We start from the raw sequence: 23,160 nt of genomic DNA on the forward strand, positions 1-23,160 counted from the left end.
CATTTTCATTTATTCTACAACATGAAATACATAATTAAATACCCCAGTCCTGATTCCTTTCAGCTTTTGCATCTCTTAAAAAAGGCCGGTTGTTAACAAGTGTCTGAATGAGACTGCAGAAGTTGTCGGGGACGTTAAACATCATCACAGAGAGCATGAACACTCATCTACTCACCAGTCCACCTGCACAGCCTCGTTGTGTTTATACTATATATCCTATATACGCTCTTACAAACTGTTACTAGCTTTGTAAGAGGAAAGACGTCAGGGCTCAATCAAACTACAAGTTGAAGTTTAGTGGTTGTGATGTTGATGTTGTGTGACTAACATTAGCTTTTCACTTCTAGTGGTTGTATTTAGGCTTCTAACGTCATAAAGTGGTGTTCATTAGTGAAGATGATCCTGCTGGACAAAACGTGTCAGTATTATAAACATTTGGGGGTGGGGGGTGAGGGGGGGTGATGCTAACTTCTGTGTTGGACTACAAAAATACGTCCTCTCTGTGGCACTGTATTCGAACTCAAGAGCCAAACAAATGCTCCCCTTCCGTCGGTGCTCCTTCAGAAGCTCCACCTCCCAAATTCATATACATGACGAGAGGGCGAGGTGACCAAATATGGCAGAAACCAGAGCGTCTTACATGGCGTGGAAGTGCAGTGTCGCTGTGGCCTTAACCTGACCACTGACATGACTGAGGCTTTCCTAAATGAAGCTTTGAAAGTTAATGAAACTATTCCTCCAGGTTGAAGGTGCCAGAGTACACAGAGGTATGGTGTGTGTGTGTGTGTGTGTGTGTGTGTGTGTGTGTGTGTGTGTGTGTGTGTGTGTGTGTGTGTGTGTGTTTCTTCCACTGGGACCCCAAATGGTTGAAGACAGCCATGACAGTAATCACATCATATAAAGGCAAATTCTTTTGAGGTCTTGTTTCCAGTGGCTGCTGTTTGACAGGCAGCAAACAAACACCTGGGGAGGGCACTGACCTTAACTTCCCCTCAGCCTTCACTGACTCCATGGTGGAATCTAATTTCCCAAGTTGACTTTTCCCCCCATTTTGCCTCTGCTCCCCCCACTTTTCCTGCCCTGGTTGTCACCTTACCTGACACGTTGAGGGGACAATGATTTATTGGGCCCCTGACCAAAGATTAAAAGCAGTTGACAAGGGGGTCATTGTGGGGATTTTAACAGTGTTCTCTCTGATTTCAAGAGAAAGTGTTGTAGAGCTGAGAATCAGGTTCTAACGGTCTGAGTTAGTGATTGTTTTCTTCAAACATCAGGTTTTGGTGATGGACAAAGTCTTTTCGGTGCCTCAAGAGGAATCTGAGCTCAAAACAATATCAGTTTCCTTTGTAACAAAAATTGCAAGTATCGAATAGATCATCTATAAAATACGGGCTCCATACTTGTTTCTGCAGTGGATGGAGTCTGACATGTTTAGATGATCATGCACTGCAACAACAACATTTGCAGAGCATCTTGTTTCCAGGGTTTGATGAAGAAACAGGTTGTTGGTTGTTCAGGTGATGTTTTGATTGGTAGATCATGAAACTTCACTTCTTTGATGCAGTAGTTGCAGTAACATCAGTTATAGCAGACACGTGTGTTATGTGCGCTGTGATGAGTTTCCTAACTCAAGGTATTTCTTGAGACCGACCAGATCTTGCAAACCAGGTTTTGTAACAAGATGGAAGTGACACAACTTGGAATCAGTGCAGCTCGGTCAGATACGTCTTCAGATGATGACATCACTTCTCTGAACTCATCAACCTCACTCAAACATTAGATATAAAACGGACGCAGTGTGTGGAGGTGGGATACCGCAGGTCTTTCCTTCCTGCTGCTGTCAGACTGTAGAACAAACACTCAGTAGACCACACACACACACACACACAAACACCAAAGACAGTGATTAACACACACCAGCTGTGCAATATTCCTTATCTGCTGCTATTTTTTGACATATTTTAACATATTTTGATATCTATCTGAACATTCTATGTTGCTATACTATGTTATTTATCTACTATTCATCTTTTGTAATGTTTAGTATTTATTAGTATATTTTCACTTATCTTGTCTTGTCTCATCTCACCTCATCTGATCTCATCTTATCTTATCGTATCTAAGATGAGATCTTGTCTTATCTTATATCATCTCATCTCATCTCATCTCATCTCATAAAAATAAATATCTACTTATGTGGTGGTCTTGTCGAGCCTGTATCACAAGTGACAAGTGAGTTTAACTTGAGTCTGACATTCTTGGGGTTATCTGGCTAAATAAAGCTGAGGTGATAAATAAGTGTGGTTAAGTGAACATTATGATCATGTGAAACAAATTAAAAGAAATTCAGATTAATGTGCTAATGTTTCTGCAGAGGAGATGAGCTGATGTCTGATAGAAATGTTGCATCATGGGAAATATTAAACCGTGTGTGGATCATTTTATCAGATATTTTAGTTCTCCTCATGTTCTAAGCTGCAGTGATGAAGAGTAAAAGCATCAACACTGAAGTGCAGCTAAAGTTCACCAGGTAAAGGAGGTTACCACCTGTGTTCTACCTGGAATGCTAAAGCCCTAAAGCTAAAAGCATCTCCATGTTAATCTCCACTGTGCAGAACGATCTGATCAACACCTGTGATTATAATGGAGACGGCTGCTGATATCATGTCAAGCTAAACAATACTGCCAAGACCTGAGAGTCTGAATCTGCTCATTTGATACCATCATTTCATATGACATCATTTGATCTGCCAAATGAAACGTTTTGACCATTGAGATGCTGACGCTGGTTCATCGCTAGTAACTTAACAAACTGATGAAGCAGCAGGTACAAATGCTGATGATGGAGAGTTTATGAATTATTTATGAAGTGGTAACAAGCGGTCAGGTTCCACTCTTTGGGTACCAAGAGGCAGAAAATAGTTGTGGGCTTATGGTGAGTGTTGTGTTCATGCATTCAGGTGAATCAGTTCATGCTGATGTCAGAGTGAAGGAGACAACTGTCAATCATTGTTCTTCAGTCTCCGCTGATCTGGTCAGATGTTTTATTTTTTCTTTTTGGACTGTTAGAAAATGTATTATATATAATACGTGTAGATGAACCTTGTTTCACCAGCGTCCTTAGGTGTTGAGCTGAGTCTCTGACTGAGGTTGTACTGCCCCCCTGTGGAAGAGGAACCGAACTGCCTTCTCATTAATGTCAGACTGAAAAAGCCACAAAGTGAAGTGAAGTACACCATGTCCCTGATGGCGGCCCCACGGCAACATTTTAAACTGAAGAGTTAACAGAAGGTGTAAATATGTTGTAGCTCAGGCTCAAGCTTGTTAATATATTGATTTAGAGATTTCACACAAATAAAAAATGAACTTAATAATTCAATTGTGGTTTTTCAGAATGACACAGGACAGACAATTAGTAAGAGCATTTTCAAAGAATTGAGGTTAAGTACTTGTGTCTGATTGGCTGTTTCTTTACATGTGATGAATCACGTGATGATCTGAGAGCTGCTCTTTCCTCCATCACGTCACTCAAAGCAGAAACAAGCTGCCTGCATCTTACTTTTCACTTCCTGAGTTGGATCCTCAGAGAAATTTGAACTGAACACAACACTGAAGATGATGTTCGATCACAACAACACGTCATCACTTCCTGGGAATAACAACACTTGTTGCACAACTTGAAGAGCGACAGAGTTTTTAACTGAATAAAAAAAAAAAGAAGAAAACTTTTAATAATAAAAAACGCCCACACATGGAAACACAATTCAAACTGCTTCAAGTTCACAGATACAGGAAAACAGACGAGTCTGTACTGAGCCGATTGTAATGAACCTGGTGAACAACATGAGTCTGTTAACATGGTGTCAAAGAGAAACCTCCAGCTGATCTGGATTCTGTTTACAAAGTATGAAGAGTAAAAAAACAAACAAAAAAACGAACGATGGCACGAGACCCCGCGGATCCACATCACCTACATCGGCGTGCAGGTGGAGAGACAGAGTTAAAGTCACAGACACTGACCTCCTCAAACTCTCTGCTCTCATGAGTGAAGCTGCTGTGCTGAACTTTATTTTACTTTATGTTAAAGGTTCACCAACATTATAAAAACATATTTTCTCACCCACCACTGACTCGTCTTCATGCTGATACTTTGGTTTTATTTGTCCAGATTTTGAGACACAGATTTGTGTCTTCAGTCCAAAACAATGAACAGTGAGTAGAGTTTTTCAGCCGTTTCTATTGTAATTCTACTAAAGAGTCAGAGTAACAGGGAAACTGAGTCTGCATTTTAATCCATAGACTAAATCTGTGGTAAAACCATCCTCATAACCACATAATTCTTTTTGTAATTTGGGTGGACTGAGCCTTATCAACATGTAAACTCATAAATATCGACATGATGTTTGAAAAAAAACCGACACCAGCCTGGCCTTTACATCAGCGTCTGTAGTGAGTGAGAACAGGAGTGTGGGTCCCTGAGATCGAGAGCTTTGACACAGTAGCTGCAACATGAAGAACGGTGAAGAATAATAATAATGATGATGATGATGATGATGATGATGATGATGATAATGGTGTTAACAAATGTTCACGTCCATCACCAACACAAAGTGTAATCAACACACAGCATGAGGCACAGAGAGCAGAGAGGTCAGAGGTCAGAGAAGTGACAGGAACAAAATGAACCGAACACTGAAAATCCTCTGAACTGTCTCAAACTGTCTGTGAGAAAATTTAAAGGAACAGTTCAATACTTTTGGAAACAGACTTACTGACTTGAGAAGATGGAGTCAGGAACCTGGTTAGCCTAGCTTAGCATAAAGACTTGAAACAGGCAGAGGGAAACAGCTAGCCGGGGCTCTGACAGATCTGATGATGTGTTAGATGTTGGTAGGTGTATCTGTGAACTTAGGCTAACTGTTTCCCTCTGCTTCCAGTCTTTATGCTAAGCTAGGCTAACCACATCCTGACTCCAGCTCCGTACAGACTGATATCTGAACATGTGACTCAGAGAGGAAGCAGGTGAGGGTATCAAACAAGCAGAGAAACGGAGGACAGACAGGAGGAGGCAGAGTGGTGTGGACCAGTAGCTGAACTACATTTACAACTTTATTAACTAACACTAGTTAAATTATTATTGCTCTGACTAAATTACAGCGGAACAAAGGAACAAACTTTACATTTGTGTGACAGAGAAGCTGCCCTGTAACAACCCCCATCGAGGTTCTGAGTGACATCTGTGAGGGCCAATCAAAACATGAGTTACTGACCTGCCCTCCTTGTTCCTGTCAGTGTAAATGAAAGGCAAAGCTGGAGCAGATACAGTGACACAGACAGAGACAGCCCCGCCCACGCTGAGTGGGGGGGGGGGTCAGACACCTCCACAGTCAAGAGTCTGTTCATCAGTCCACAGGGGGGGGAGGGGCTCCTCCATCCAACCAGTGAGTCACATGCAAGGATGCTGTCAGTCCGAGCTCTTCCTCCCCTCAGCCTGACTCTGCTCTGTGACGATGAGGCACAGGTCAGGTCGACCATGCCTGAACGCGCTGAAGTCAGATTCACATGTGCAGGCGAACAAATTGGTACAAATGAAGATTTCAATGTCCTGCGTGTTTCCAACGTGTAAAGAGAGTGTCAGGAAAACCTCAGACCTCTGCAGAGCTGAGGACGGGTTATTTAAGTATTGTATCTGTATTGATGTATGGACGTCAGAGGACCAGCTATACAGTCACTGTGAAACTGTCCGGTGAAACACAAAGAAACTGCATACTGGTTAAGGCAACATTTCTGATATGAACACAGACATGTCATGTGAGAGGTTTTCCTCTGATTCCACTCAGTGTACACTCCCTGCCCGACGTCAGTGAGTGACAGGTGAAGAGAGACAGACCAGAAGTAAAACCCTAGGGGTGTTGGACTAAACCTTTGTTTTGATGTAATGTGATTAAAGATTGGAGAACTTCACTGACACACCTTTGGGAAAATGTTTGTCTCGGTCACCAAAACCATTCACCATCCTCCCACAGGACGAAACACCAGAGGACAGAGACAGACAGGCCTGCGGAAACCGTTCAGGTCATCAAAGAGCTCATTTATACCAATTTGGATGCTTCCATGTAAAACTCGTCATGTACATGTAGTCCGGATTTTTAAAAAAAAAGGCCACAAAAACCAGGCCTGAAAAGGTCCAGAGAGACGTGGCTCAGTCTAGAGAAATGATGTCTGAGATGCCACTGTCCGCCCCGCCTCCAGCGCCCCCCCCTCCTCCCGTGATGACCCGGGTTTCGTGGATGGAGCTGGCGGTGTGGGAGCTGGTGTCGTAGTGGCTGCTGGAGGAGACCAGGGCGGAGCTGGTGCTGGCTGCGGCTGCGCTCTGCATGCTGCTGGTCAGGTTGTCCAGGAACATCTGAGGCCGGTAATGCTGAGCGGGAAACACACTGATCAGGATCAACATCAACTATGAACTAGAATTTCCCCAATGTGTGGCAACATCTATAATCTTAATTTTCTCATTTTATCAGATGATATTTAGTGACCTCAGTCCAGCAGGAAGTGAGTCAGGCTCATGTGTGAACTGGTCATCATGCTTCATCACTATCCACAAGCTTACCACAGAGTATTAGGGCCACATTGAGGAAGGAAAAGAAATCTGAAATCTCAAGAATTAAGTAATAATTTTGAGAATGAAATAAGAATATTACAAGAATAAAGTCGTAATATTACAAAAATGAAAAAGACTGATGATGATGCTGACGAGCCAAAAGATGAAGTATCTCCTTATTTGTGAAACCTCAGCTGCAGTAGAACTTCACAGGATGCCCCACGTACCTCATTTTAAAGCTTCTGATATTTCCCCTTTAAAACACGTAACATAGAATTACAACTTTATTCACATTATATTATGACTCTTTTCTTGTAAAATTATGACTTTATTCTCAATATTTCAGATTCTTTTTTTCCTCAGTGTGGCCCTAATATTCCCTCGTAACAAGCTAAACCAGGCTTAGTTACCTGTTACTCTGCCATCCAGGCAATAAAGTCTGGTCTAAGAACTCATTACTGTTACTGACATTAGCTTCTCCTGTTGTTTATTGGTTATAAAGCCGTTACACTGAGACTCCATCCAACTACTATGTTTCATCTCAACACGACTCCAGAGTTTTCAGCACCTAAAACAGAGACTTTCAGAAACTCTGCTGGACCTGTTTTATTTTGAAAATTCTGAGGTAGTGTTGTAGCTGGACGTCAGAAACTGAGACCTTTGGAAACGATGACGTAGACACCCACGGTCGCTCCCTGATTGGTTCTTATCAGCCTGGACTACCAGTGGTTATTGATCTTGTTGTCTTTTCTAGCAGCTGCTGTTCAGTGAAATTCTGTATTTTAGCGCTATGACTGTCTTTGAGTATTTTCTGCAGCTAACCAATTGCAGAGTACACACCCTGCTTCCTGTTTACACCAGCTTGCCCACGCCCAGTGGATGTGAATAGTCATGTGATATGTGTTTTCAGGTGTGATAGTAAGGACTGAGATTATTTCTGGTACTGAGCTAAAATGCTCATCTGGACAGAGATCATTTTAATTTTAAAATGAAGACGTATCAGTGTGAGCACAGACCAACAACCTTCACATTTTTCTCAGTGAACATAAACTCTAAATTAATATATCTAATTAAAAACCTTGACTGCAACTATTATCAGACTTCTACTAACTACTATCAAAAGTTATTACAAATAAGTACAAAATGAAAGTAGCAGCTCATGGATATGGATCAAAATAAAGTGTAATAGTCTGTAGTCTCAGATTGTTTTCAGGGTGGAGCTCCGGTTTGTGAACATTAATTCACTCTGACAATCTCTGAGTTTTAGTTACTTATCCAGATGCAAATGATAAAGATTAAACCTAAACACATTGAAAAAGTGACTGGATCTACTCTCCCTCTCTGAGGCTGCTGTTGCTATGACTACTGGTTCAGACAAAGTGGAGCTTTTAACAGCAAAAACAAACATACCTGAGGATCTGCTTGGATTAATGAAAACAAATCCAGACCTGCAGGTGAGAGAGAGAATAAATAACAGTGTATTACCAGCACCACATGTGTTAGTGACAAAGCTCACAGTCTTCCTGTCCAGCTGACTCACTCTGCATGTCTGTGGGGATGGAGGCCAGGGTGGAGGGGTGGAAGGGGACTGCATAGTCAGCGAGCGTAGAGGTCAGATACGACGGGTCCAGGGACTGGATGTTCGGCATGCGCACGGTGGGCTGGTAGGTCAACACTCTGAGAGGAGACAGCAGACTGATGACTCTGAGGCTTCAGGTACAAATATTAGTTACTGCACCACATTAAACAGCTCTTACTGTAGCTGTGTGAACACTGACAAAGGAAAGAATTGTTTCTGAAGAACAGATCTGCACACAGATCTGTCTGTGGTCCTACAAAACATCACAGAGGCGCCGGCTCACCCCTTTGCATGCATCTCCTCGCTCTTGGAAATGTAAACACAGCGTTTCTTCAGTGGAGGGTCTGAGTCCTCTTCATCGTCAGAGGAGGAGGAGCTCTCCAGAGTGAGATCTATCACATCAGCCTTCTTGGTGGAGCTGGGCTCAGTAGAGTGAGGGACCACTGACGGCTGGCGCAGAGGAGCTGAGGTAAAGACACAAAGGTCAAAGGATATTACTGTGCTGCTCTACTGTCAACATGTGACTCTGACTCTCTGTGCTCTCTGACTCTCAGCCACAAATCACAGGTATCATTCATTAAAAACAACTCAAGAATGCAGTTTTATTTCTAAAAAGTTTAGTCATTTCCTGAAACAGCTGCTCAATGTAGCCTTTAGCAAACATTACTTAAAAAGGAGGAAATAGTGCATCTGTTGGGGTCTATTTTCAGCAGGCGGATTAATCCACAATTGCTGTTGTGCTGAGTATTTGTAGCAGTAGGACAGTGTGTGTACAGTGTGTGTGTGTTCATGGAGATGAGGGAGCATGTGTGTGGCTGACTGATGTGTTTTAATAGTTTCTGGAAACAGTGGAGGAATATATCAGGCTGTAGATACACACAGAATGTGTTAGCAGGATGAATTCAAACCTTGTCCAGGTATCACGATGATGTACTTACTCTCCACTTTAGGAACTGACTGAGACGGGACCTTGACTGCCTCTTTCTTTGGTCTCATGGGACACCAGGTTCCATCCTCCTGAAACTTGATTTCATCCACATCTGAGCAGTCGTTCAGGATCTCCAGGAACAAACTGGACACAGATTAAAACACCTAAGTCACCACTACACATGAACTGTACACTAACTGGTCACACAGGAAAACTGAGTGTGTTGGTGGGCTCCTCAGCTTCTGATGCCACAGTTCTCATGAGGAGTTTCGCTCGCCTCTCTCTCTCGTTGACTGAACTAAATGACGTGCTCTGTCAAGCAGCTTCATTACAATCAGCTGATTGGAGTGTGTGTGTGTGTGTGCAAGTGTTGCAATCATAGTTTTATGTGGTTATATATGTTAAACTGTGGCAGGAAAATGAAACTTAGTATTAATTTAATATTAGAAATAAAATAAGTTACAACATTAATAGGAAAACAAGTCAAATATCATCTTGACATTTGCAAAGGCATGAGCAATCGCTGATAGTTAATGATCATCAATCACGGATTTCATCGCAGGAAATGACCTGAGGAGTGTCTGAAAGTGTGTTTACATTTTACAGATGAGCTCACTCTATAGTCTTCTACATTGAACTCCCTGGGTAGTGAGTAGAGAAGAGTGAATGGGTGAGTGATTTCAGACACAACCTTGGTCTTCTTATTTTCTCACCAGCTACTTGTGACACGATCAGTGATCAGCTGCAGAGGAGGCTGAGATGTAGGGACTACAGAAACACTGGATTGGTTGTGTTGGCTTTTGATCAACTTAGTGTTAATTAGTGACAGCTAATATGACCTGACACTGATGACATCTCTAAGTGTTCATAGGGAAAGTGTCGGTGTGTGTCAGCTACAACAACAAGCTGCTACCTGAGTGTTTCACACACTGACAGAAAGGAGAGAAAACTGTGGCCACCGGAGATTAATGAATTTAAAAATAATATTTTTACTGTCATATACAGTGAGATGCTCCTCTGTGGAGCACAGCTGTCATTAAGGAGAGCAGTAGAGTACAGTCAAGAAAGAATCAGATATGGCTGGTGTTATGCTATGACCCGCAGGACATCTCTACTTAATTTCATAATCTGTAACTTTTCCACATTAAACATCTAAAAACAACCAGATCTATGTTTTATATGTTGATGCTCTGTGTTGTTACATTATCTCACATGTTTCCATCAATTCTCAAACCAGAGAAATCTGTGATTTTAATCATGGTAACGCTCCTTGTCATTTGGTCCCCTGTCAATGACATCATATCCTGTATGATCATGTGTCAGTGTTGTGGTTTCCTGCCAGAAGCTCAAGATTGACTTTTATCTCGTTTTAAGCTGAAACAAGCTGAGGAAATGTTAGACAGCTCAGCTCCCAGCTGCTGGAGACGTCCTGTCCTGTGTCACTGAAGAGCGTTGCTGAATCTCTGATTTTTAAAGCGAAATGGCTTCATTGGTTAACTGGTTCTCATCCCCTGGTGTGTTTGTTATGGAGAGGAGGACACCTCTGTGGATAATTCAGCTGCTGGTAAAAACCTGCTGAACGTCTGCTTCATAAGTTATCAGAGAAACAATCAGGACAAAGGTTAGCATCAATCTCCAGCTCTCCCCTGAGTCTCTGTCCTCCGTACAGCGTCGCTCAAACACTGACTTTAAATGTCAAACTGCTTCCTTCAGTGTTTTTAACAGTAAGAATCTGTTTGATTTCCTGAACCACTGACACTGAAGGAATCCAAACCAGAAGAAGCTTACAGCAATGGTGGTGAAGACAACAACTCCCATGATCCCACGCTATTTCATGACATCACCAAACGCTGTCTTTTGATACTGTTTTGATTGAGAGACCTAGAGGCAGAAGTTACAGACTGTGTGTTTAAAACACATGAAACAAAATAAGAGGAGTTCCAATCGCACAAGTGAGAAACTAACTTAAATGTTAGAATGAAGCACACGTACACATGGATCACATATTAAACATTTTCATAACGAGTCCTGAGAACACAGACTAACTGGGGAATCTACCACAACCTGAGAGTACAGCTGCCTCAGCAACAACTGTTAGGTCCTGTCTGAATTACTTTAACTAACCCATCAGTTACATGATCAAACAAAAAAGGGATTCATTTCTTTATTTGAAATTAATACCTGAACCTAACTTCTTACATTTGGCATTTACAGAGTGAGACTGAACTCCTGCTGTTTTTTTTCTCTCCATATACAAGTATGTAGATGTGTATTTATATATAAAGTCATTGTTTTTATAAAAACGTATCAGCTTCTGTTTGGGAGTTTGGGAGGAAGACAGATATAAAACCAAACTTTTCTGTTAGGATGTTATGAAATGATATGAAAAAAAAAAAACTAACCCGTCAATGATGAGACTCTCGTACGCAGCCTTCTTGTCACACACAGGACAGATCCAGGTGGGTTTCTTCTCATTCATCTGCAGGTAGAGGGCGGCGTCAAAACACTGCAGGTGAGAGCAGGTCACCGCCCGGCACGGCACCGTCAGCCGCATCTTACCCAGCTGGAGGACAAGACACACTGAGGTCAGCACGAGCACAAAGCTGTATTCAGTTTACACGAAGTATGACAGGTGGACAAGTGCAGGTCATCAGCAGGTACTGTGTGACACCTGGAGCTAATGCCATAACCTTATATATACAGCAGACACTTGTTATAGGCGACAGTCACTGGTGGCTAAGCTAGCAGCGCTAACCATACAGTGAATAGCTAGCAATGATGGACAAATGCAACTATATGCTATACATTACTTATTTAATGTAACAGATGTATATGTCAGTGGAACACTGGGCTGTCAGTCTCACTTGGCACACAGCAGCATCTGTCTCTGAAGAAGAAAAGTTACATACTGTTTTCAACATACTCTATTCAAAACTGCACATCGCTAACAAGACCAGTTCTAAACCTAGTCTATGTCTGGACCGCCTTTGGAGGCAGGTCTTTATGTCTAACTCCCTCTGTTTGATATGTAGAGTCTGTCATAGCAGTTAGTACGAAGCCTCGTTACCGATGACTTCTCTCTCGCCCTCCCTCTCTCCTGCTCTCAATACTCAGTGTGTCTTATGTTTAGTTATTCCTCTGCCTCCTTTAGTAATAATGATACATGTAATGAAAGTGGTTTATTTGCGGTAATATTTTGAAATATCATCAGTCAGTCAGTGACATTCAAGATTATATGGTTGACCCCACTGTTGCGGTCCAGTCAAAAATCAGTATCTGACAGTAAACCAAGTGTGGTGCAGCATCAGTATGTCACTGGACAGTGGTGTCTGTCCTTTTAAGTCCCACGCAAGTAGCAAAGTGCTTCATATGAGTCAAATATAAAACATCCAAACTCTCTCCTTCAATTTTCAACCTAGGCCAGCAATGAACAACCAGAGAATCTCAGACTGCGTCACAGGGGGATATATCAGAAATATAGGGAGGGATTATAAAATCAATCCTAAAGTAAACGGGCAGCCGGTGCTAGGACCGGGGTGATGTGAACACACTGGACTGAGTTAGGAGCCGAGCTGCAGCATATGAACTAACTGTAGGTGGTGGATTGATTTCGGACTGAGACAGCTATATAGAGAGTTGTAGTAGTTGAGGTGGGAGGAAATAAAGGCATGGATAAGTTTCTCCAGATCTGTGGCTGAAATCAGAGTCTTCACTTTGGCTGTATTTCTCAAGTGATATAACATGACTGAAGAACTTTTTTCACCTGGGGTTCAAAACACATATCCAAGATTTTTGGCTGATGGCTAAATGTAATTTGTTAATTGATTTGAGTTCTTTTTGTGGGGGGACCAAGTATGATAACCTAGGATTTTGTGTTGTGTTGATTTTGTGTGATTTCATTGTAAGAAATTGTCTGACATCCAGTATTTTATTTCAGTAAGACGGTTGTGGACGGTTGTTATGTCGGACTGGTCACTGGGTCTGATTGGTAGATAAGTGTCATCGGCTTAGCAGTAAAAATGGACATTGTATTTTCAGATGATTTCACCAAGAGGGAGCATAGAGGTGACGGTCTGCAGGAGCTTTGAGCTCTGATACAGAACAAAACTGTGAAATTGTTGTGTTTCTATAAAGGCAGTGACGGATGTAACGAACACCTGTATCAGCTACATTTACAAACAGCAGTGAATAAAAGTGAAAAAGTAACTTCTGCTGTGGACGAGTTATTCATTTTCATCCGTTCATCTCTCTACAAACTAAAACTTACAGTCAGAATCATTTGAACACTGCTATTATCACATGGAACATTAGCCACAGAAGCTGCATTTACCGGACACATTAGTGAGACTCTGAGGCTCGTTGTTGCGATCTCACTGTCGGGATCTGCTGTCAGCTTCTCTTTAACTGGAACAGAGCAGGAGAGAAGAAACCATTCATTTCATTTGACAAAAACAAATAACAATAGCACATACGAACAGAAAATAACTGATAAACAGGGTCTCTGACCAGAGAAGCAGCTTCCTGCAGTCAGCTGCTTCCACTCACACACACACACATGTGCCGTCCACTAAAACTCAAACAGCTGGAGGTCTGAATACATTTGTTTCCACTGTTGAACACCTGACAACAATTCAGACACATTCACTGTCACTACAGAGACTGTCCTTTCACTGCACCATCAGCACGCGCACGCGCACACACACACACACACACACACACACACAAACACACACACACACACACACAAAAACACACAAAAACACACACAGGGTGTGTTGTATTGTATCACTACAGTTAAAATAAGTGAATAATTCTTTCAAAAAAAGGTGCATGGATCAGTCTGATTACTGATTTCCACGTTTCTTCTGTACATGTACATAATCTGGTATTTTCTGAAAACTAAGGCTGCAACTTATATTTTTTATATTACAATTATATTACTTATATTTTTTATATATTTTATATTATTTATTTTTTTCATTATTGATATATCTGCTGATTATTCTGCTGATTGGATCGACTATTTGTTGTAGCTACATAAAAAGAAACCGTGAAATAATTTTCCCACAGTCAGATGTCGTCTTCATATGTCATGTTTGAAGTTCACTGTCACGTACAACAAAGATAAGCATCAAATTCTCACATCTGAGAAGCTGGGAGCAGCTTAGATTTGACATTATTGCTTATTCAATTATCAAAATAGTTGCTGATTGTTTTCCTGTTGATAAACTAATCATTTATGGACTAATGGTTACAACTCTCGTAAAAAAAAACACTAGTCAGGTGTGAGAACCTCGAGGTAAAGCTGCTATGGTGTGTGTGGTGATGGTAGTTGACTGTGCAGTTACTTAGTGCTCTGGAGTGGTCAGGGTTCCTGATGCCCTTCATCCTCAGCCTCTGCAGCAGCAGTGGTGACGTCAGCTGCCTCACCAAGTACACAGACATGGAGTAGGTCTGAAAAACAGTCAGTCACACAACCTGTTACTGAGCGCACACACAATGTCCAGAGAGGAGGGAAAACAAAAAGCTGAAGAGTTTCCAGGTAGGTTTCTGTTCTCACTTTTCCGATCTCAGGTGCCCACGTCACTGAAATCTGATTGGGTACAGCGGATGAGAGTCTGACGAGGGAGGTGATGTTCAGCGGTCTTCCTGGTCTCTTCTGTTCCACACCGTTTTTGGGTGGTGGTGCGTAACCCTGCAGGAATAAAAAACACTTGGTTAGTGTCTTCATTGTGAAACGCTGAAGTTGCATTGATGTTATTGGAACTGGTCTGTGAAACAAACACTTACTGGCAAAGGGAAAAGTTTCCCATTGACCTTAATACACAGACTGTTGGGGTAATTATCCTCCTGAGGGCAACTCGTCTCTGACAAACAAAACCTGATGACAGAGAGAGGAGGAACATTTAAGAGCGTGAATATATACTTTAAAAAAACTCTTCTCTAATATGAAAAAAACCTCTTTAGTGTCATGAGTTCAAACTTAGTTAGTTAAAAACCTTTTCCTTTAACATTTTAAGTTGCTAAGAATTTAAAGACCCAGAAAATTCATCCTCACCTCAGCTGAATCTGAACCATATAGTCCCTCCTACCCCCTGGTAGAAAGTCCCTGTAAACAAACAAAGTTCAACATGTTTTTATTTCCATCACACACACAGTCACATGTTCCTCAGTGACTGTGGAATCACTCAGCTATCGACCAGTCCCACCTGGATATGCAGACTTCTCGAACCTGCTGTGGCGTCAACGCAAAGATGAAATATTTTTCTTGGTGGTACCTCTGTGCAGTGCTCGCTCCTAGAAACATACATGACGACTGGGAGTTACAAAGTGCTGCTTTTCACACAACTGAAGTACCATGACCCACCCACCCACACCCACACCTCACCCGACCACCACACACACACACACACAACCCACACACACACACACACAGGTTATAATTTATACCCTCGAGCCGTTTATCCTCGAGTTAAATAAGTGTAAACCAAAAGAGAAAGAAAAGAGCACAGACCGAGACTCGAAGGCTTGATCAGGACGTCCAGCACATCGTAGAAGGGGAGGGGCTTCATCTGCACATCCGGGTGAACAGGGGGAATGAGGGGGGCCGGCTGCTGGAGATTCATGCTGGTTTTGACGTCGGGCCACGCGGCTGTTTCATCGGTCAACAGGCTGAAGTCTGTGTTACAGGACTGACTCCTGCTAACAGAGATGTTCGCTACAGTTACTCTTCTCATCAGAGCAAAGGTGACTTTATGGTGTAAAAATCAGGGTCAGGTGTGTGTATGGTCCTGGAGTAACAATAGTAATACTGGATATAATACTGGACTAATAATGGAATTATCATTAGTTTGTTTTCCTCCTTATGTCTCAGATATTTTCTTGAATTATACAAACTGTCATATGTCAACTGAAAGGAAAAAATAATATAAGCAAAGACAATTACAACCAAAAAAAAAAAAATCAGACTTATCCTTATCCACTCTTCCTTTACAAAGTCACCTGAGGCTGGAGTCTAGGCCGCTCTATACCTACAGATATCATGTTAATAACATTGGTTAGCTAATGCGACACTGGATGTTGTTTCAGCAGTGATGGCTAGCTTTGGCTGCTAACAGTGAGCTACACAACTACAACTGTGTAGTGTGATACTATGCAACATGAACGATGACAGTTTTGTCAGACTGTGGAAAGGTTCATCTATGGTGGGTTCAGTAAAGTTGTGTTTTGATTTGACTTGAGATGACATGTGGACATATATCACTTAAACATGTACAACTTTTATTTGCCTTTGTGTCCTGTTAAATCATTTGCACAAATTATTAATTAGAGAGCAAAACTTAAGTTTGAGAGTATGATCATTTGTGCCTCCAGGCTCTATAGGTGTAGAGGTGAAAACAGTAAAATCACAGAAAAGAGACAATCACAGGGTGGGTCAGTTTGTGCCACCTACAAAACATGACTTATGTCCACATGAAGTGACTTCTCTCTCCCACTCTAATATTCACACACTGAAGTAATTCAACTCATCAGAATATCCTTCAGCAAACAGACAAACTACTGTTGGCTTACACACATCAACTACCTGAAAAGAAACTTAAAAAAGTGAAGGAACTCCACTGACTCATTGATATATTCTTTATGCTGGACTGTTCTCATGTGCACATCCTTTTTTTCTTTCAATTATTTAATATAGATGACCTTTAAACATTTCAAATATTGAGGATGATATTAATTAATTATTAAATGAAAGCATGGAAAACAGAACAAAGCAGATGATGGTGAACAGTGATAAAATGTTACTATGGAAACATGACAGAGGGAACAGGTCGATCCCCTGTAAGCAATGCACAACATGCTGTTTGTAGACCATATGTGTGAGAGATGCTTATATTCATTGCATTTAGTAAGTATTTAGACCTCTTAATTTTTTTTAATAATGTTGCAGCCTTATGCTAAAATCCTTTAAATTAAGCTACATTTCAAGTGTCATATCAAACAGTCTAAATATCTGTGCCAATGTGATGTTTAAATTTTTCTTTTATTTGTAAGTTTTGCCATTGCTACATCGCTAACATTAGCATTAACAGCTGTTTACTTACCAGTGTAGAAGAAATGTTGTGAGTTTAGCAAACTTAATTCGTTTACTCACCAAAGAAATCTTTTTCCTTATTGCTTATTTTCTTCTACTGAGGTTAGAATGCTAACCAACTAGCTCTAGCATGGTCACACCATCTCATCACTTTTAGATACCAAGTCACTGTAGCGTCCAGTCTGCCGACAAGAAGTAGCTGCTCAGAGGACATTTTATAACCTCTTGTACGGTAAAAGCAATAATGGCTGAAGCTCTTAGTAAATGACCATCACCACCACCTGTTCCCAGCAAGAAACCACCTTCAGCGGCAGAGAAAACTTACAAATAGTTCATAAATTAGCAAATATTTCTAAAATTCTGTTTCGACTTTCATTATGGGCTATTAAGTGTAATATGATGAGGGAAAACATGGATTTTCAACGATTTTAGCATAAAGCTGTAGTATAACGAAATGTGAAAAAAGTTAAAGGGGTCTGAATACTTTCTGAATGCACTGTAAAGCTTAAGTCATCAACCAGAACCTGGATTCAGCTATAAATTGCATGTCTGGGTATTTGATGGTGTGCCAGTCCTGAGCACTGCTACAGAGTCCTGTCCTCTCAGTCAAGGTAACGCCTGCAACAAATCTTTTCTATACATGTACAGACTGGAATTTCTCCTGCAGGTTCATCTGACAGGTGTACAGAGGCTGATTTAGAACTACAAACTTTACACTTAACAAGCTCAAAGATACCATTTGTTTACAATGTGAACATAACGTCCCAGGATCATGTTTCAGCTCAGAGCAGCTGTTATTCCTGTACTACACATCAAGACAGCTAGTGTTTATGACCGAGGCCACCTCGTCCCCACTGTCTGAACCTGCAGCCAGTTATGCAGCTGTATATAAATCAGATTCTAGGTTGCAATCAAAGTATAACTATATGACAAGTAAGTTGGCCAAGCACAGAAATGTTCAAACCCAACACACTGAATATATCTGGTCTCTAGTTTGGAGGTTCACGCCTCCTTTAATCAGCCTTTCCGTTACTAACGTTAGATCACCAAGCTACATGAGATCGAGCTAATAAACACTTCTCCACGGGGCAGTTACAATTGACTCAGTTTGTGTTTACAGTCAAACAAAAATGCTGTTTTCTACATAACAGTGCAGTTCAGTCAGTATGATGATAAACCGATTACTTTTAAATGTAAATCTGTGGTGTTTAAGACAGTGAGGCACCCTGGTTTAACTTTTGGCTAGCTGGGTGTATTCTCTTGTTATTAGCTGCTTGACATCGGTTTCCTAACGAAGTCGTTATTACTCATGAGTTACTTAACAACAGTAAATGCCAACCTATCTAGACAATGACAGCGTAACTGGTTTGTTTTCAGTATGGTCTCCACTGCTTGTAACGAGCTAATAACAAGGAGTATACAGGCGACTGGCTAATCTTACTGTTAGCACTAAGGCTAACTACCGATACGTAAACGATCTGATGTGGAAAAAGCTCATTCCTGCCTGGCAGTGGTCTGTCCTCTCAGTCCACCAGCTCAGGACACCGTATACCAACTAGTCTATTCGTTACAAGTCATTGCTACATGTTGCAGTGTTGATAGAAGTAAGTCACAATCAGTGTTTTTCTCTTCGCCTACCCGAAACTCCTCATTCTCCACCATCTTGTTGTTCCGGTCATCCCGCCCAGCGTGACTACTTCCAGGTGACGCCACAGCTGGGCAGTGGAGATCCGGTACGGGCCCGTTTACGGTCACATCGCTGTACTTGCGCAAATAACGCCGTAGATATTTAGTGCTTAGATGACATTAAAATGCATGTTAATATGTAGATTTCGTCATTAAAAATGCGTGTTATCAGGTAGACGCTCTACCATTTAAGACGCATATTTTGGCGCGTTAACATGCAAATGCAAGTTTTGTTCCATTCTTCTCAACTTAGTCTTGTGTCTTGTACTGGTGCTGGGGCTCTTCTCGTTCTCCTTTGTGGTGTTACAGCTGTTGACATCCATTTAGTTATATTAATGCCACCTTTTGGTTGTAATTATGTGCCTACAATCAAATACCATTGAAGGCATTCTGTATCATACTGTATCGAAATTTCGGCGCGTAACTAGTCCCGCAGCTTTGAGAAAACCCAGACAATATATATTTCAATGCGCGCGGCTCGATTACATACGGTCTATGACAGGGACTGGTGTGCTATAACTTCTCATAGCGATTCGAGTAACCATGGTGACGTAAATGGCGATAAAAGGCAAACAAAAATCCCATAGACAATGAATGGGGAGACGTTGTGAAAACGACCAAACCACCTCTCGTTGGAGCTCTACTGCTGCGTCATACTTCAACATAGAACAATGGTTGAAATGTTAAAGGGGTCACAAGACATGAAACTCTTTTGGGTTAAATTAGTATTTTGACAACTATTACGGTTTTCACAAAATTGCAGTTTACGTTTTGTGTTATTTTTAGACAGTTTCAGATTTTATAATGGGTGTGTATTGCAGGGAATGTTCAGAGTAAGAGTGGATGACATCACTCGCACTCTAACTGCCATCCCTGAAAATTTTCCTAAATAACAGATCAGCTATACAAATAAAAATTGACTTGACCTGACTTGACTACGACAATTAGTTTAGATCATGCAAGTCTTTAGATCTTTATATTCAAACATGTTAGGTCTGTTGTGTTTGTATAATAAATAGTAAGGATGGATATGAATATGGTAAAAAAAAAAAAAAAAATACAGTATTAGGCAGTGGATCCTGAATCCGCTGGTTCTGGATCAAACAGTCTCTTTGTTTTACTTGTAAAAAAAGTTACTGACGCATCTAGCTGGACAACAGCTGCAGGAACAGGCTAAATTCTACTAAATCACTTAAACGTCTATCAACATCATCAATCATACATTTATGCCACTTGAAGTGTTTGTCGGTACAGTTTGTCATTTGCACTAATGATACTTTTCGTTACAGACCAACATTAGATGTTACTCACCAGTCTAAAAGAAAAGTCTCATCTCTATACTCGTCCAGAGCTGTCTCCCGCAGTGGAAAACCACACCAGGATTTACTCATGTTTTCTTCTCTTCTTTGCCTTTGAACATGGTTTCTTGTTGGAGCTGTCCTTCGAGATGGAGATAAAGAGCTCCCTCTAGGCGCTTCAGCCATCTATATGTTTCTGTGATGTTAGTCAGGAGCTTTTTTTTTTTTTTTTTTTTTTTGCTGTAGCGTAACTTTAAGCTCTGGAGGAAGCTCTTCTTCTTCATGGGACTGAGGGTAGACTAGCAATACTGACTCACACAGTATCTAGTGTCATAAAGTGGTATTACAATGCGGTGCGGAACGTAGCTAGTCAGTTAGCATGCTAATTTCTGAAATACAATAGATGGAGGTCTTGGTCATGACATTATCACTGTGGCTCCCTCACACACTATTGATAGGGTTAGTTAATTTTTTGAACATTTTAAACAAAAAATCTGGCCAGATCTTACACACTACACCTTTAAAGCTGTTGTCTGCCTTGGGAGACAGAGGGGATTGTATGTGCATTTTTTCCCTCCTCCCCCTGGAGGCTCTATGGTAGACAGCTCTACTGCCACATACAACAATATGCACACGCACATTGACAGATGCACACAAGTGCAGTTGCTTTGCTATGTTTTGTCCAAGCTTTATTGCAGATCAACTTCTGTAAGGGCATGTACATGTGTGTATACATGTCTTACTATGGTTGTGGGGACAAATTTAGGTTAGAAACCATCATTGTGAGGTCACTTTGGCCAGTCCTCACAGTTTCAAGGAGCTTTTTGAGTCATACCTAATGTGACTGAGGAGTTAGGATAAGTCTATACAATATGAATGATACTGTGTGTGATGGATACGCAAGAAGCAGCAGGCACATTCAAAATTTCTTCAGGAATTTTCTAGTTGTCCACTACAACCTTGTAATTAGTGCAGTTGCTTTCTAAAAACCTACATATCCATTTTCTCCCATACCAAGGTGGAGAAAGACCAAACTATTTTTTTCCATTATCATAACAAAGCTCGTTATCTGGAGATAACAAGATATTATCCAGAGAAAGCGGTTTTGACTGACTGTGATCTGACCTGATCTCTGAATAATAAGGAAATTATAAATATATAACAAGCTTTGTTATCTTGAGAAATCGTTTTTTCCTGATAATGTCTCCTTATCTTGTGATAACAAGCTTTGTTATCCTGAGATAACGGGATAAAAAAATATTTGCGTGTATGCCCTTTCTCACCTTCCCTACACCATGTCCCCATCAAATATATGTTTCTTCAGTGGGCTGTAGTTTCAGGACTCTTGGGGCCACAGTTGTAAGTCTGCATTTCTGGAACGCCTTTTTTTTTTTTGCTACAGCTCACCTAGCAAATTGGTTAGGGCTAAAGATAGGGGTTTGGGTTAGCGTTGTTCTACGCACATGTTAAGAACAATATGGCCTTGGACCTGTAACCACAGGCCCTTTTTCTTCTTCGTACTTTCTGCATGAAATCAGGACTTGCTGGACGTACTATTCAATTTGCAGTGACCAATTATTAATCTATTCACAATTACTCGGTCCTTTCTGTTGGTTCCTCTATTCCTTACCCCTCCTACTTTATCTTTATTCTGAATTTCATGTCTTCCTTTTGTCGCTCTATCACAGTACTGTTTCCTCTGCATGTTTATTTCCTTTCAACAATGCTTTTCCCCTCTGATTTTGAAAGTTTAATATTGATAACCACATATTATCCCTTGACCGCCTCTTCACCAACTTGTCTGCTTTCTCATTTCCAAGGATTCCTCAGTGTGCTGGTATTCACATCAGTGTAAAGCCTATGTTTTCCCCTGACTGGCTAACCTTGAAACAGTTCATATACTAGGTCTGGGTGATTTCTGGCTGGTTCTGTTTTATTGCTTGACAGCTACAGATGAGTATTTTACTTACTATCACTTCATCTGTCCACTCTAACACTAACAAGACTGCAGATAGCTCAACAGCAAACACAGTCAAATAATCTGATGGTCTTCCACTGACCTCAGTCTGGTGAGTGGGAATCATTGCTGCCCCTATGGCCTCTGTTAGTGGATCCTTTGACACATCTGTAAAAGGGTGTATATGGTCACTGTAATTCCTGTCCCTATATCTGCTATATTCTTAAACTGGATCGAATGTGTTATTTCTATGCTTAATATTTAGTTGTTCCATGTCCACACAAGCATTTTTTCTACTCATCCAAAACTTGTGTTTTGCACTAACTCTCCAACAGTCCTTTTAGGTGGATGACTTTCTTTGTGTTCCCTTAGATTTATCCAGTAGGTGGCATTTCTCCTGCCTCAACTGGAACATTACACTGGTGCAACTGTCTGATGTTAGTCTGATGATCCAGGTCTGACAACACAGACTTGGCTGCTGAGTCTTCCACCACACAATCATATTGTATTCTTTCCTGGACTAGTGCTACATATATCTCGATGAAATATCAGCTCTCCATTCTAGCCCTGCCAGACCTGCCTAGCACTCGGTAACTAAGTGGACTAATTATCTAATATGTACTGTACAGTACCCTCTTTACAGAGCACTGCTTATGCAAATCAATAAGACAAAAGTGGCTAACAGCGCTGTTACTTGATGGCACAACTTCTTTACAGCAATATTGTTTACAAGGCAGAATTTTCACTGAAACCAGTTTGTGCCTGAAATAATTACTTAAAATTTTGTCTTAAATTGACCATCTCAGGCATCAAACATGCTCTGTTGACCACAGTTTTACTGTCTTACTGATGTCTTTCCCATAGATCTATATGCAGATGTCACTGATCCTATTGAAACCACCAGCCAGTTGAGCATCTCTGTGATTGAACCCTGCTCAACATTTCATACCTGCTACAGTGCATGATGGGATATTAATTACTTAATTGTACCATGTTGTGCACCTGTGTGGAAGCATCTG

At 41.1% G+C, this 23,160-nt stretch overlaps 1 protein-coding gene across 2 annotated transcripts; it reads right to left on the bottom strand.

Moving 5' to 3' along the window:
• Positions 1-5,077: 5,077 nt before the first annotated feature.
• On the bottom strand, positions 5,078-18,898 carry pias2 (protein inhibitor of activated STAT 2). Of its 2 annotated transcripts, none has more exons than XM_022757736.1 (14): positions 18,839-18,898; positions 15,623-15,807; positions 15,318-15,405; positions 15,167-15,217; positions 14,899-14,989; positions 14,669-14,803; positions 14,457-14,562; positions 13,439-13,512; positions 11,511-11,671; positions 9,119-9,252; positions 8,464-8,644; positions 8,142-8,278; positions 8,012-8,049; positions 5,078-6,421 (listed from the first exon to the last, which is right to left on the bottom strand). In XM_022757736.1, exons 1-14 carry the CDS (start codon positions 18,877-18,879, stop codon positions 6,203-6,205), a joined length of 1,641 nt encoding a protein of 546 aa, XP_022613457.1. In that variant the 5' UTR covers positions 18,880-18,898; the 3' UTR covers positions 5,078-6,202. The 2 variants fall into 2 exon arrangements, with proteins under 2 accessions (XP_022613457.1, XP_022613466.1); XM_022757745.1 differs by having other exon boundaries at positions 15,623-15,810; positions 18,839-18,867.
• Between the last annotated feature and the right edge of the window lie 4,262 nt (positions 18,899-23,160).

Source organism: Seriola dumerili, unplaced genomic scaffold (genome assembly GCF_002260705.1).
Source record: "Seriola dumerili isolate Sdu_G_001 unplaced genomic scaffold, Sdu_1.0 BDQW01000017.1, whole genome shotgun sequence".
NCBI lineage: Eukaryota > Metazoa > Chordata > Actinopteri > Carangiformes > Carangidae > Seriola > Seriola dumerili.

Excerpts from the sequence above, each read along its gene's own strand:
- pias2 (XM_022757736.1), bottom strand. The coding sequence starts at position 18,879 with ATGACCGGAACAACAAGATGGTGGAGAATGAGGAGTTTCGG. Across the intron at positions 9,253-11,510 it reads GAGAGTCTCATCATTGACGG|TTTGTTCCTGGAGATCCTGA; the intron begins GTTAGTTTTTTT and ends ATCTGTGTCCAG. Across the intron at positions 8,279-8,463 it reads GAGGAGATGCATGCAAAGGG|AGTGTTGACCTACCAGCCCA; the intron begins GTGAGCCGGCGC and ends GTCTCCTCTCAG.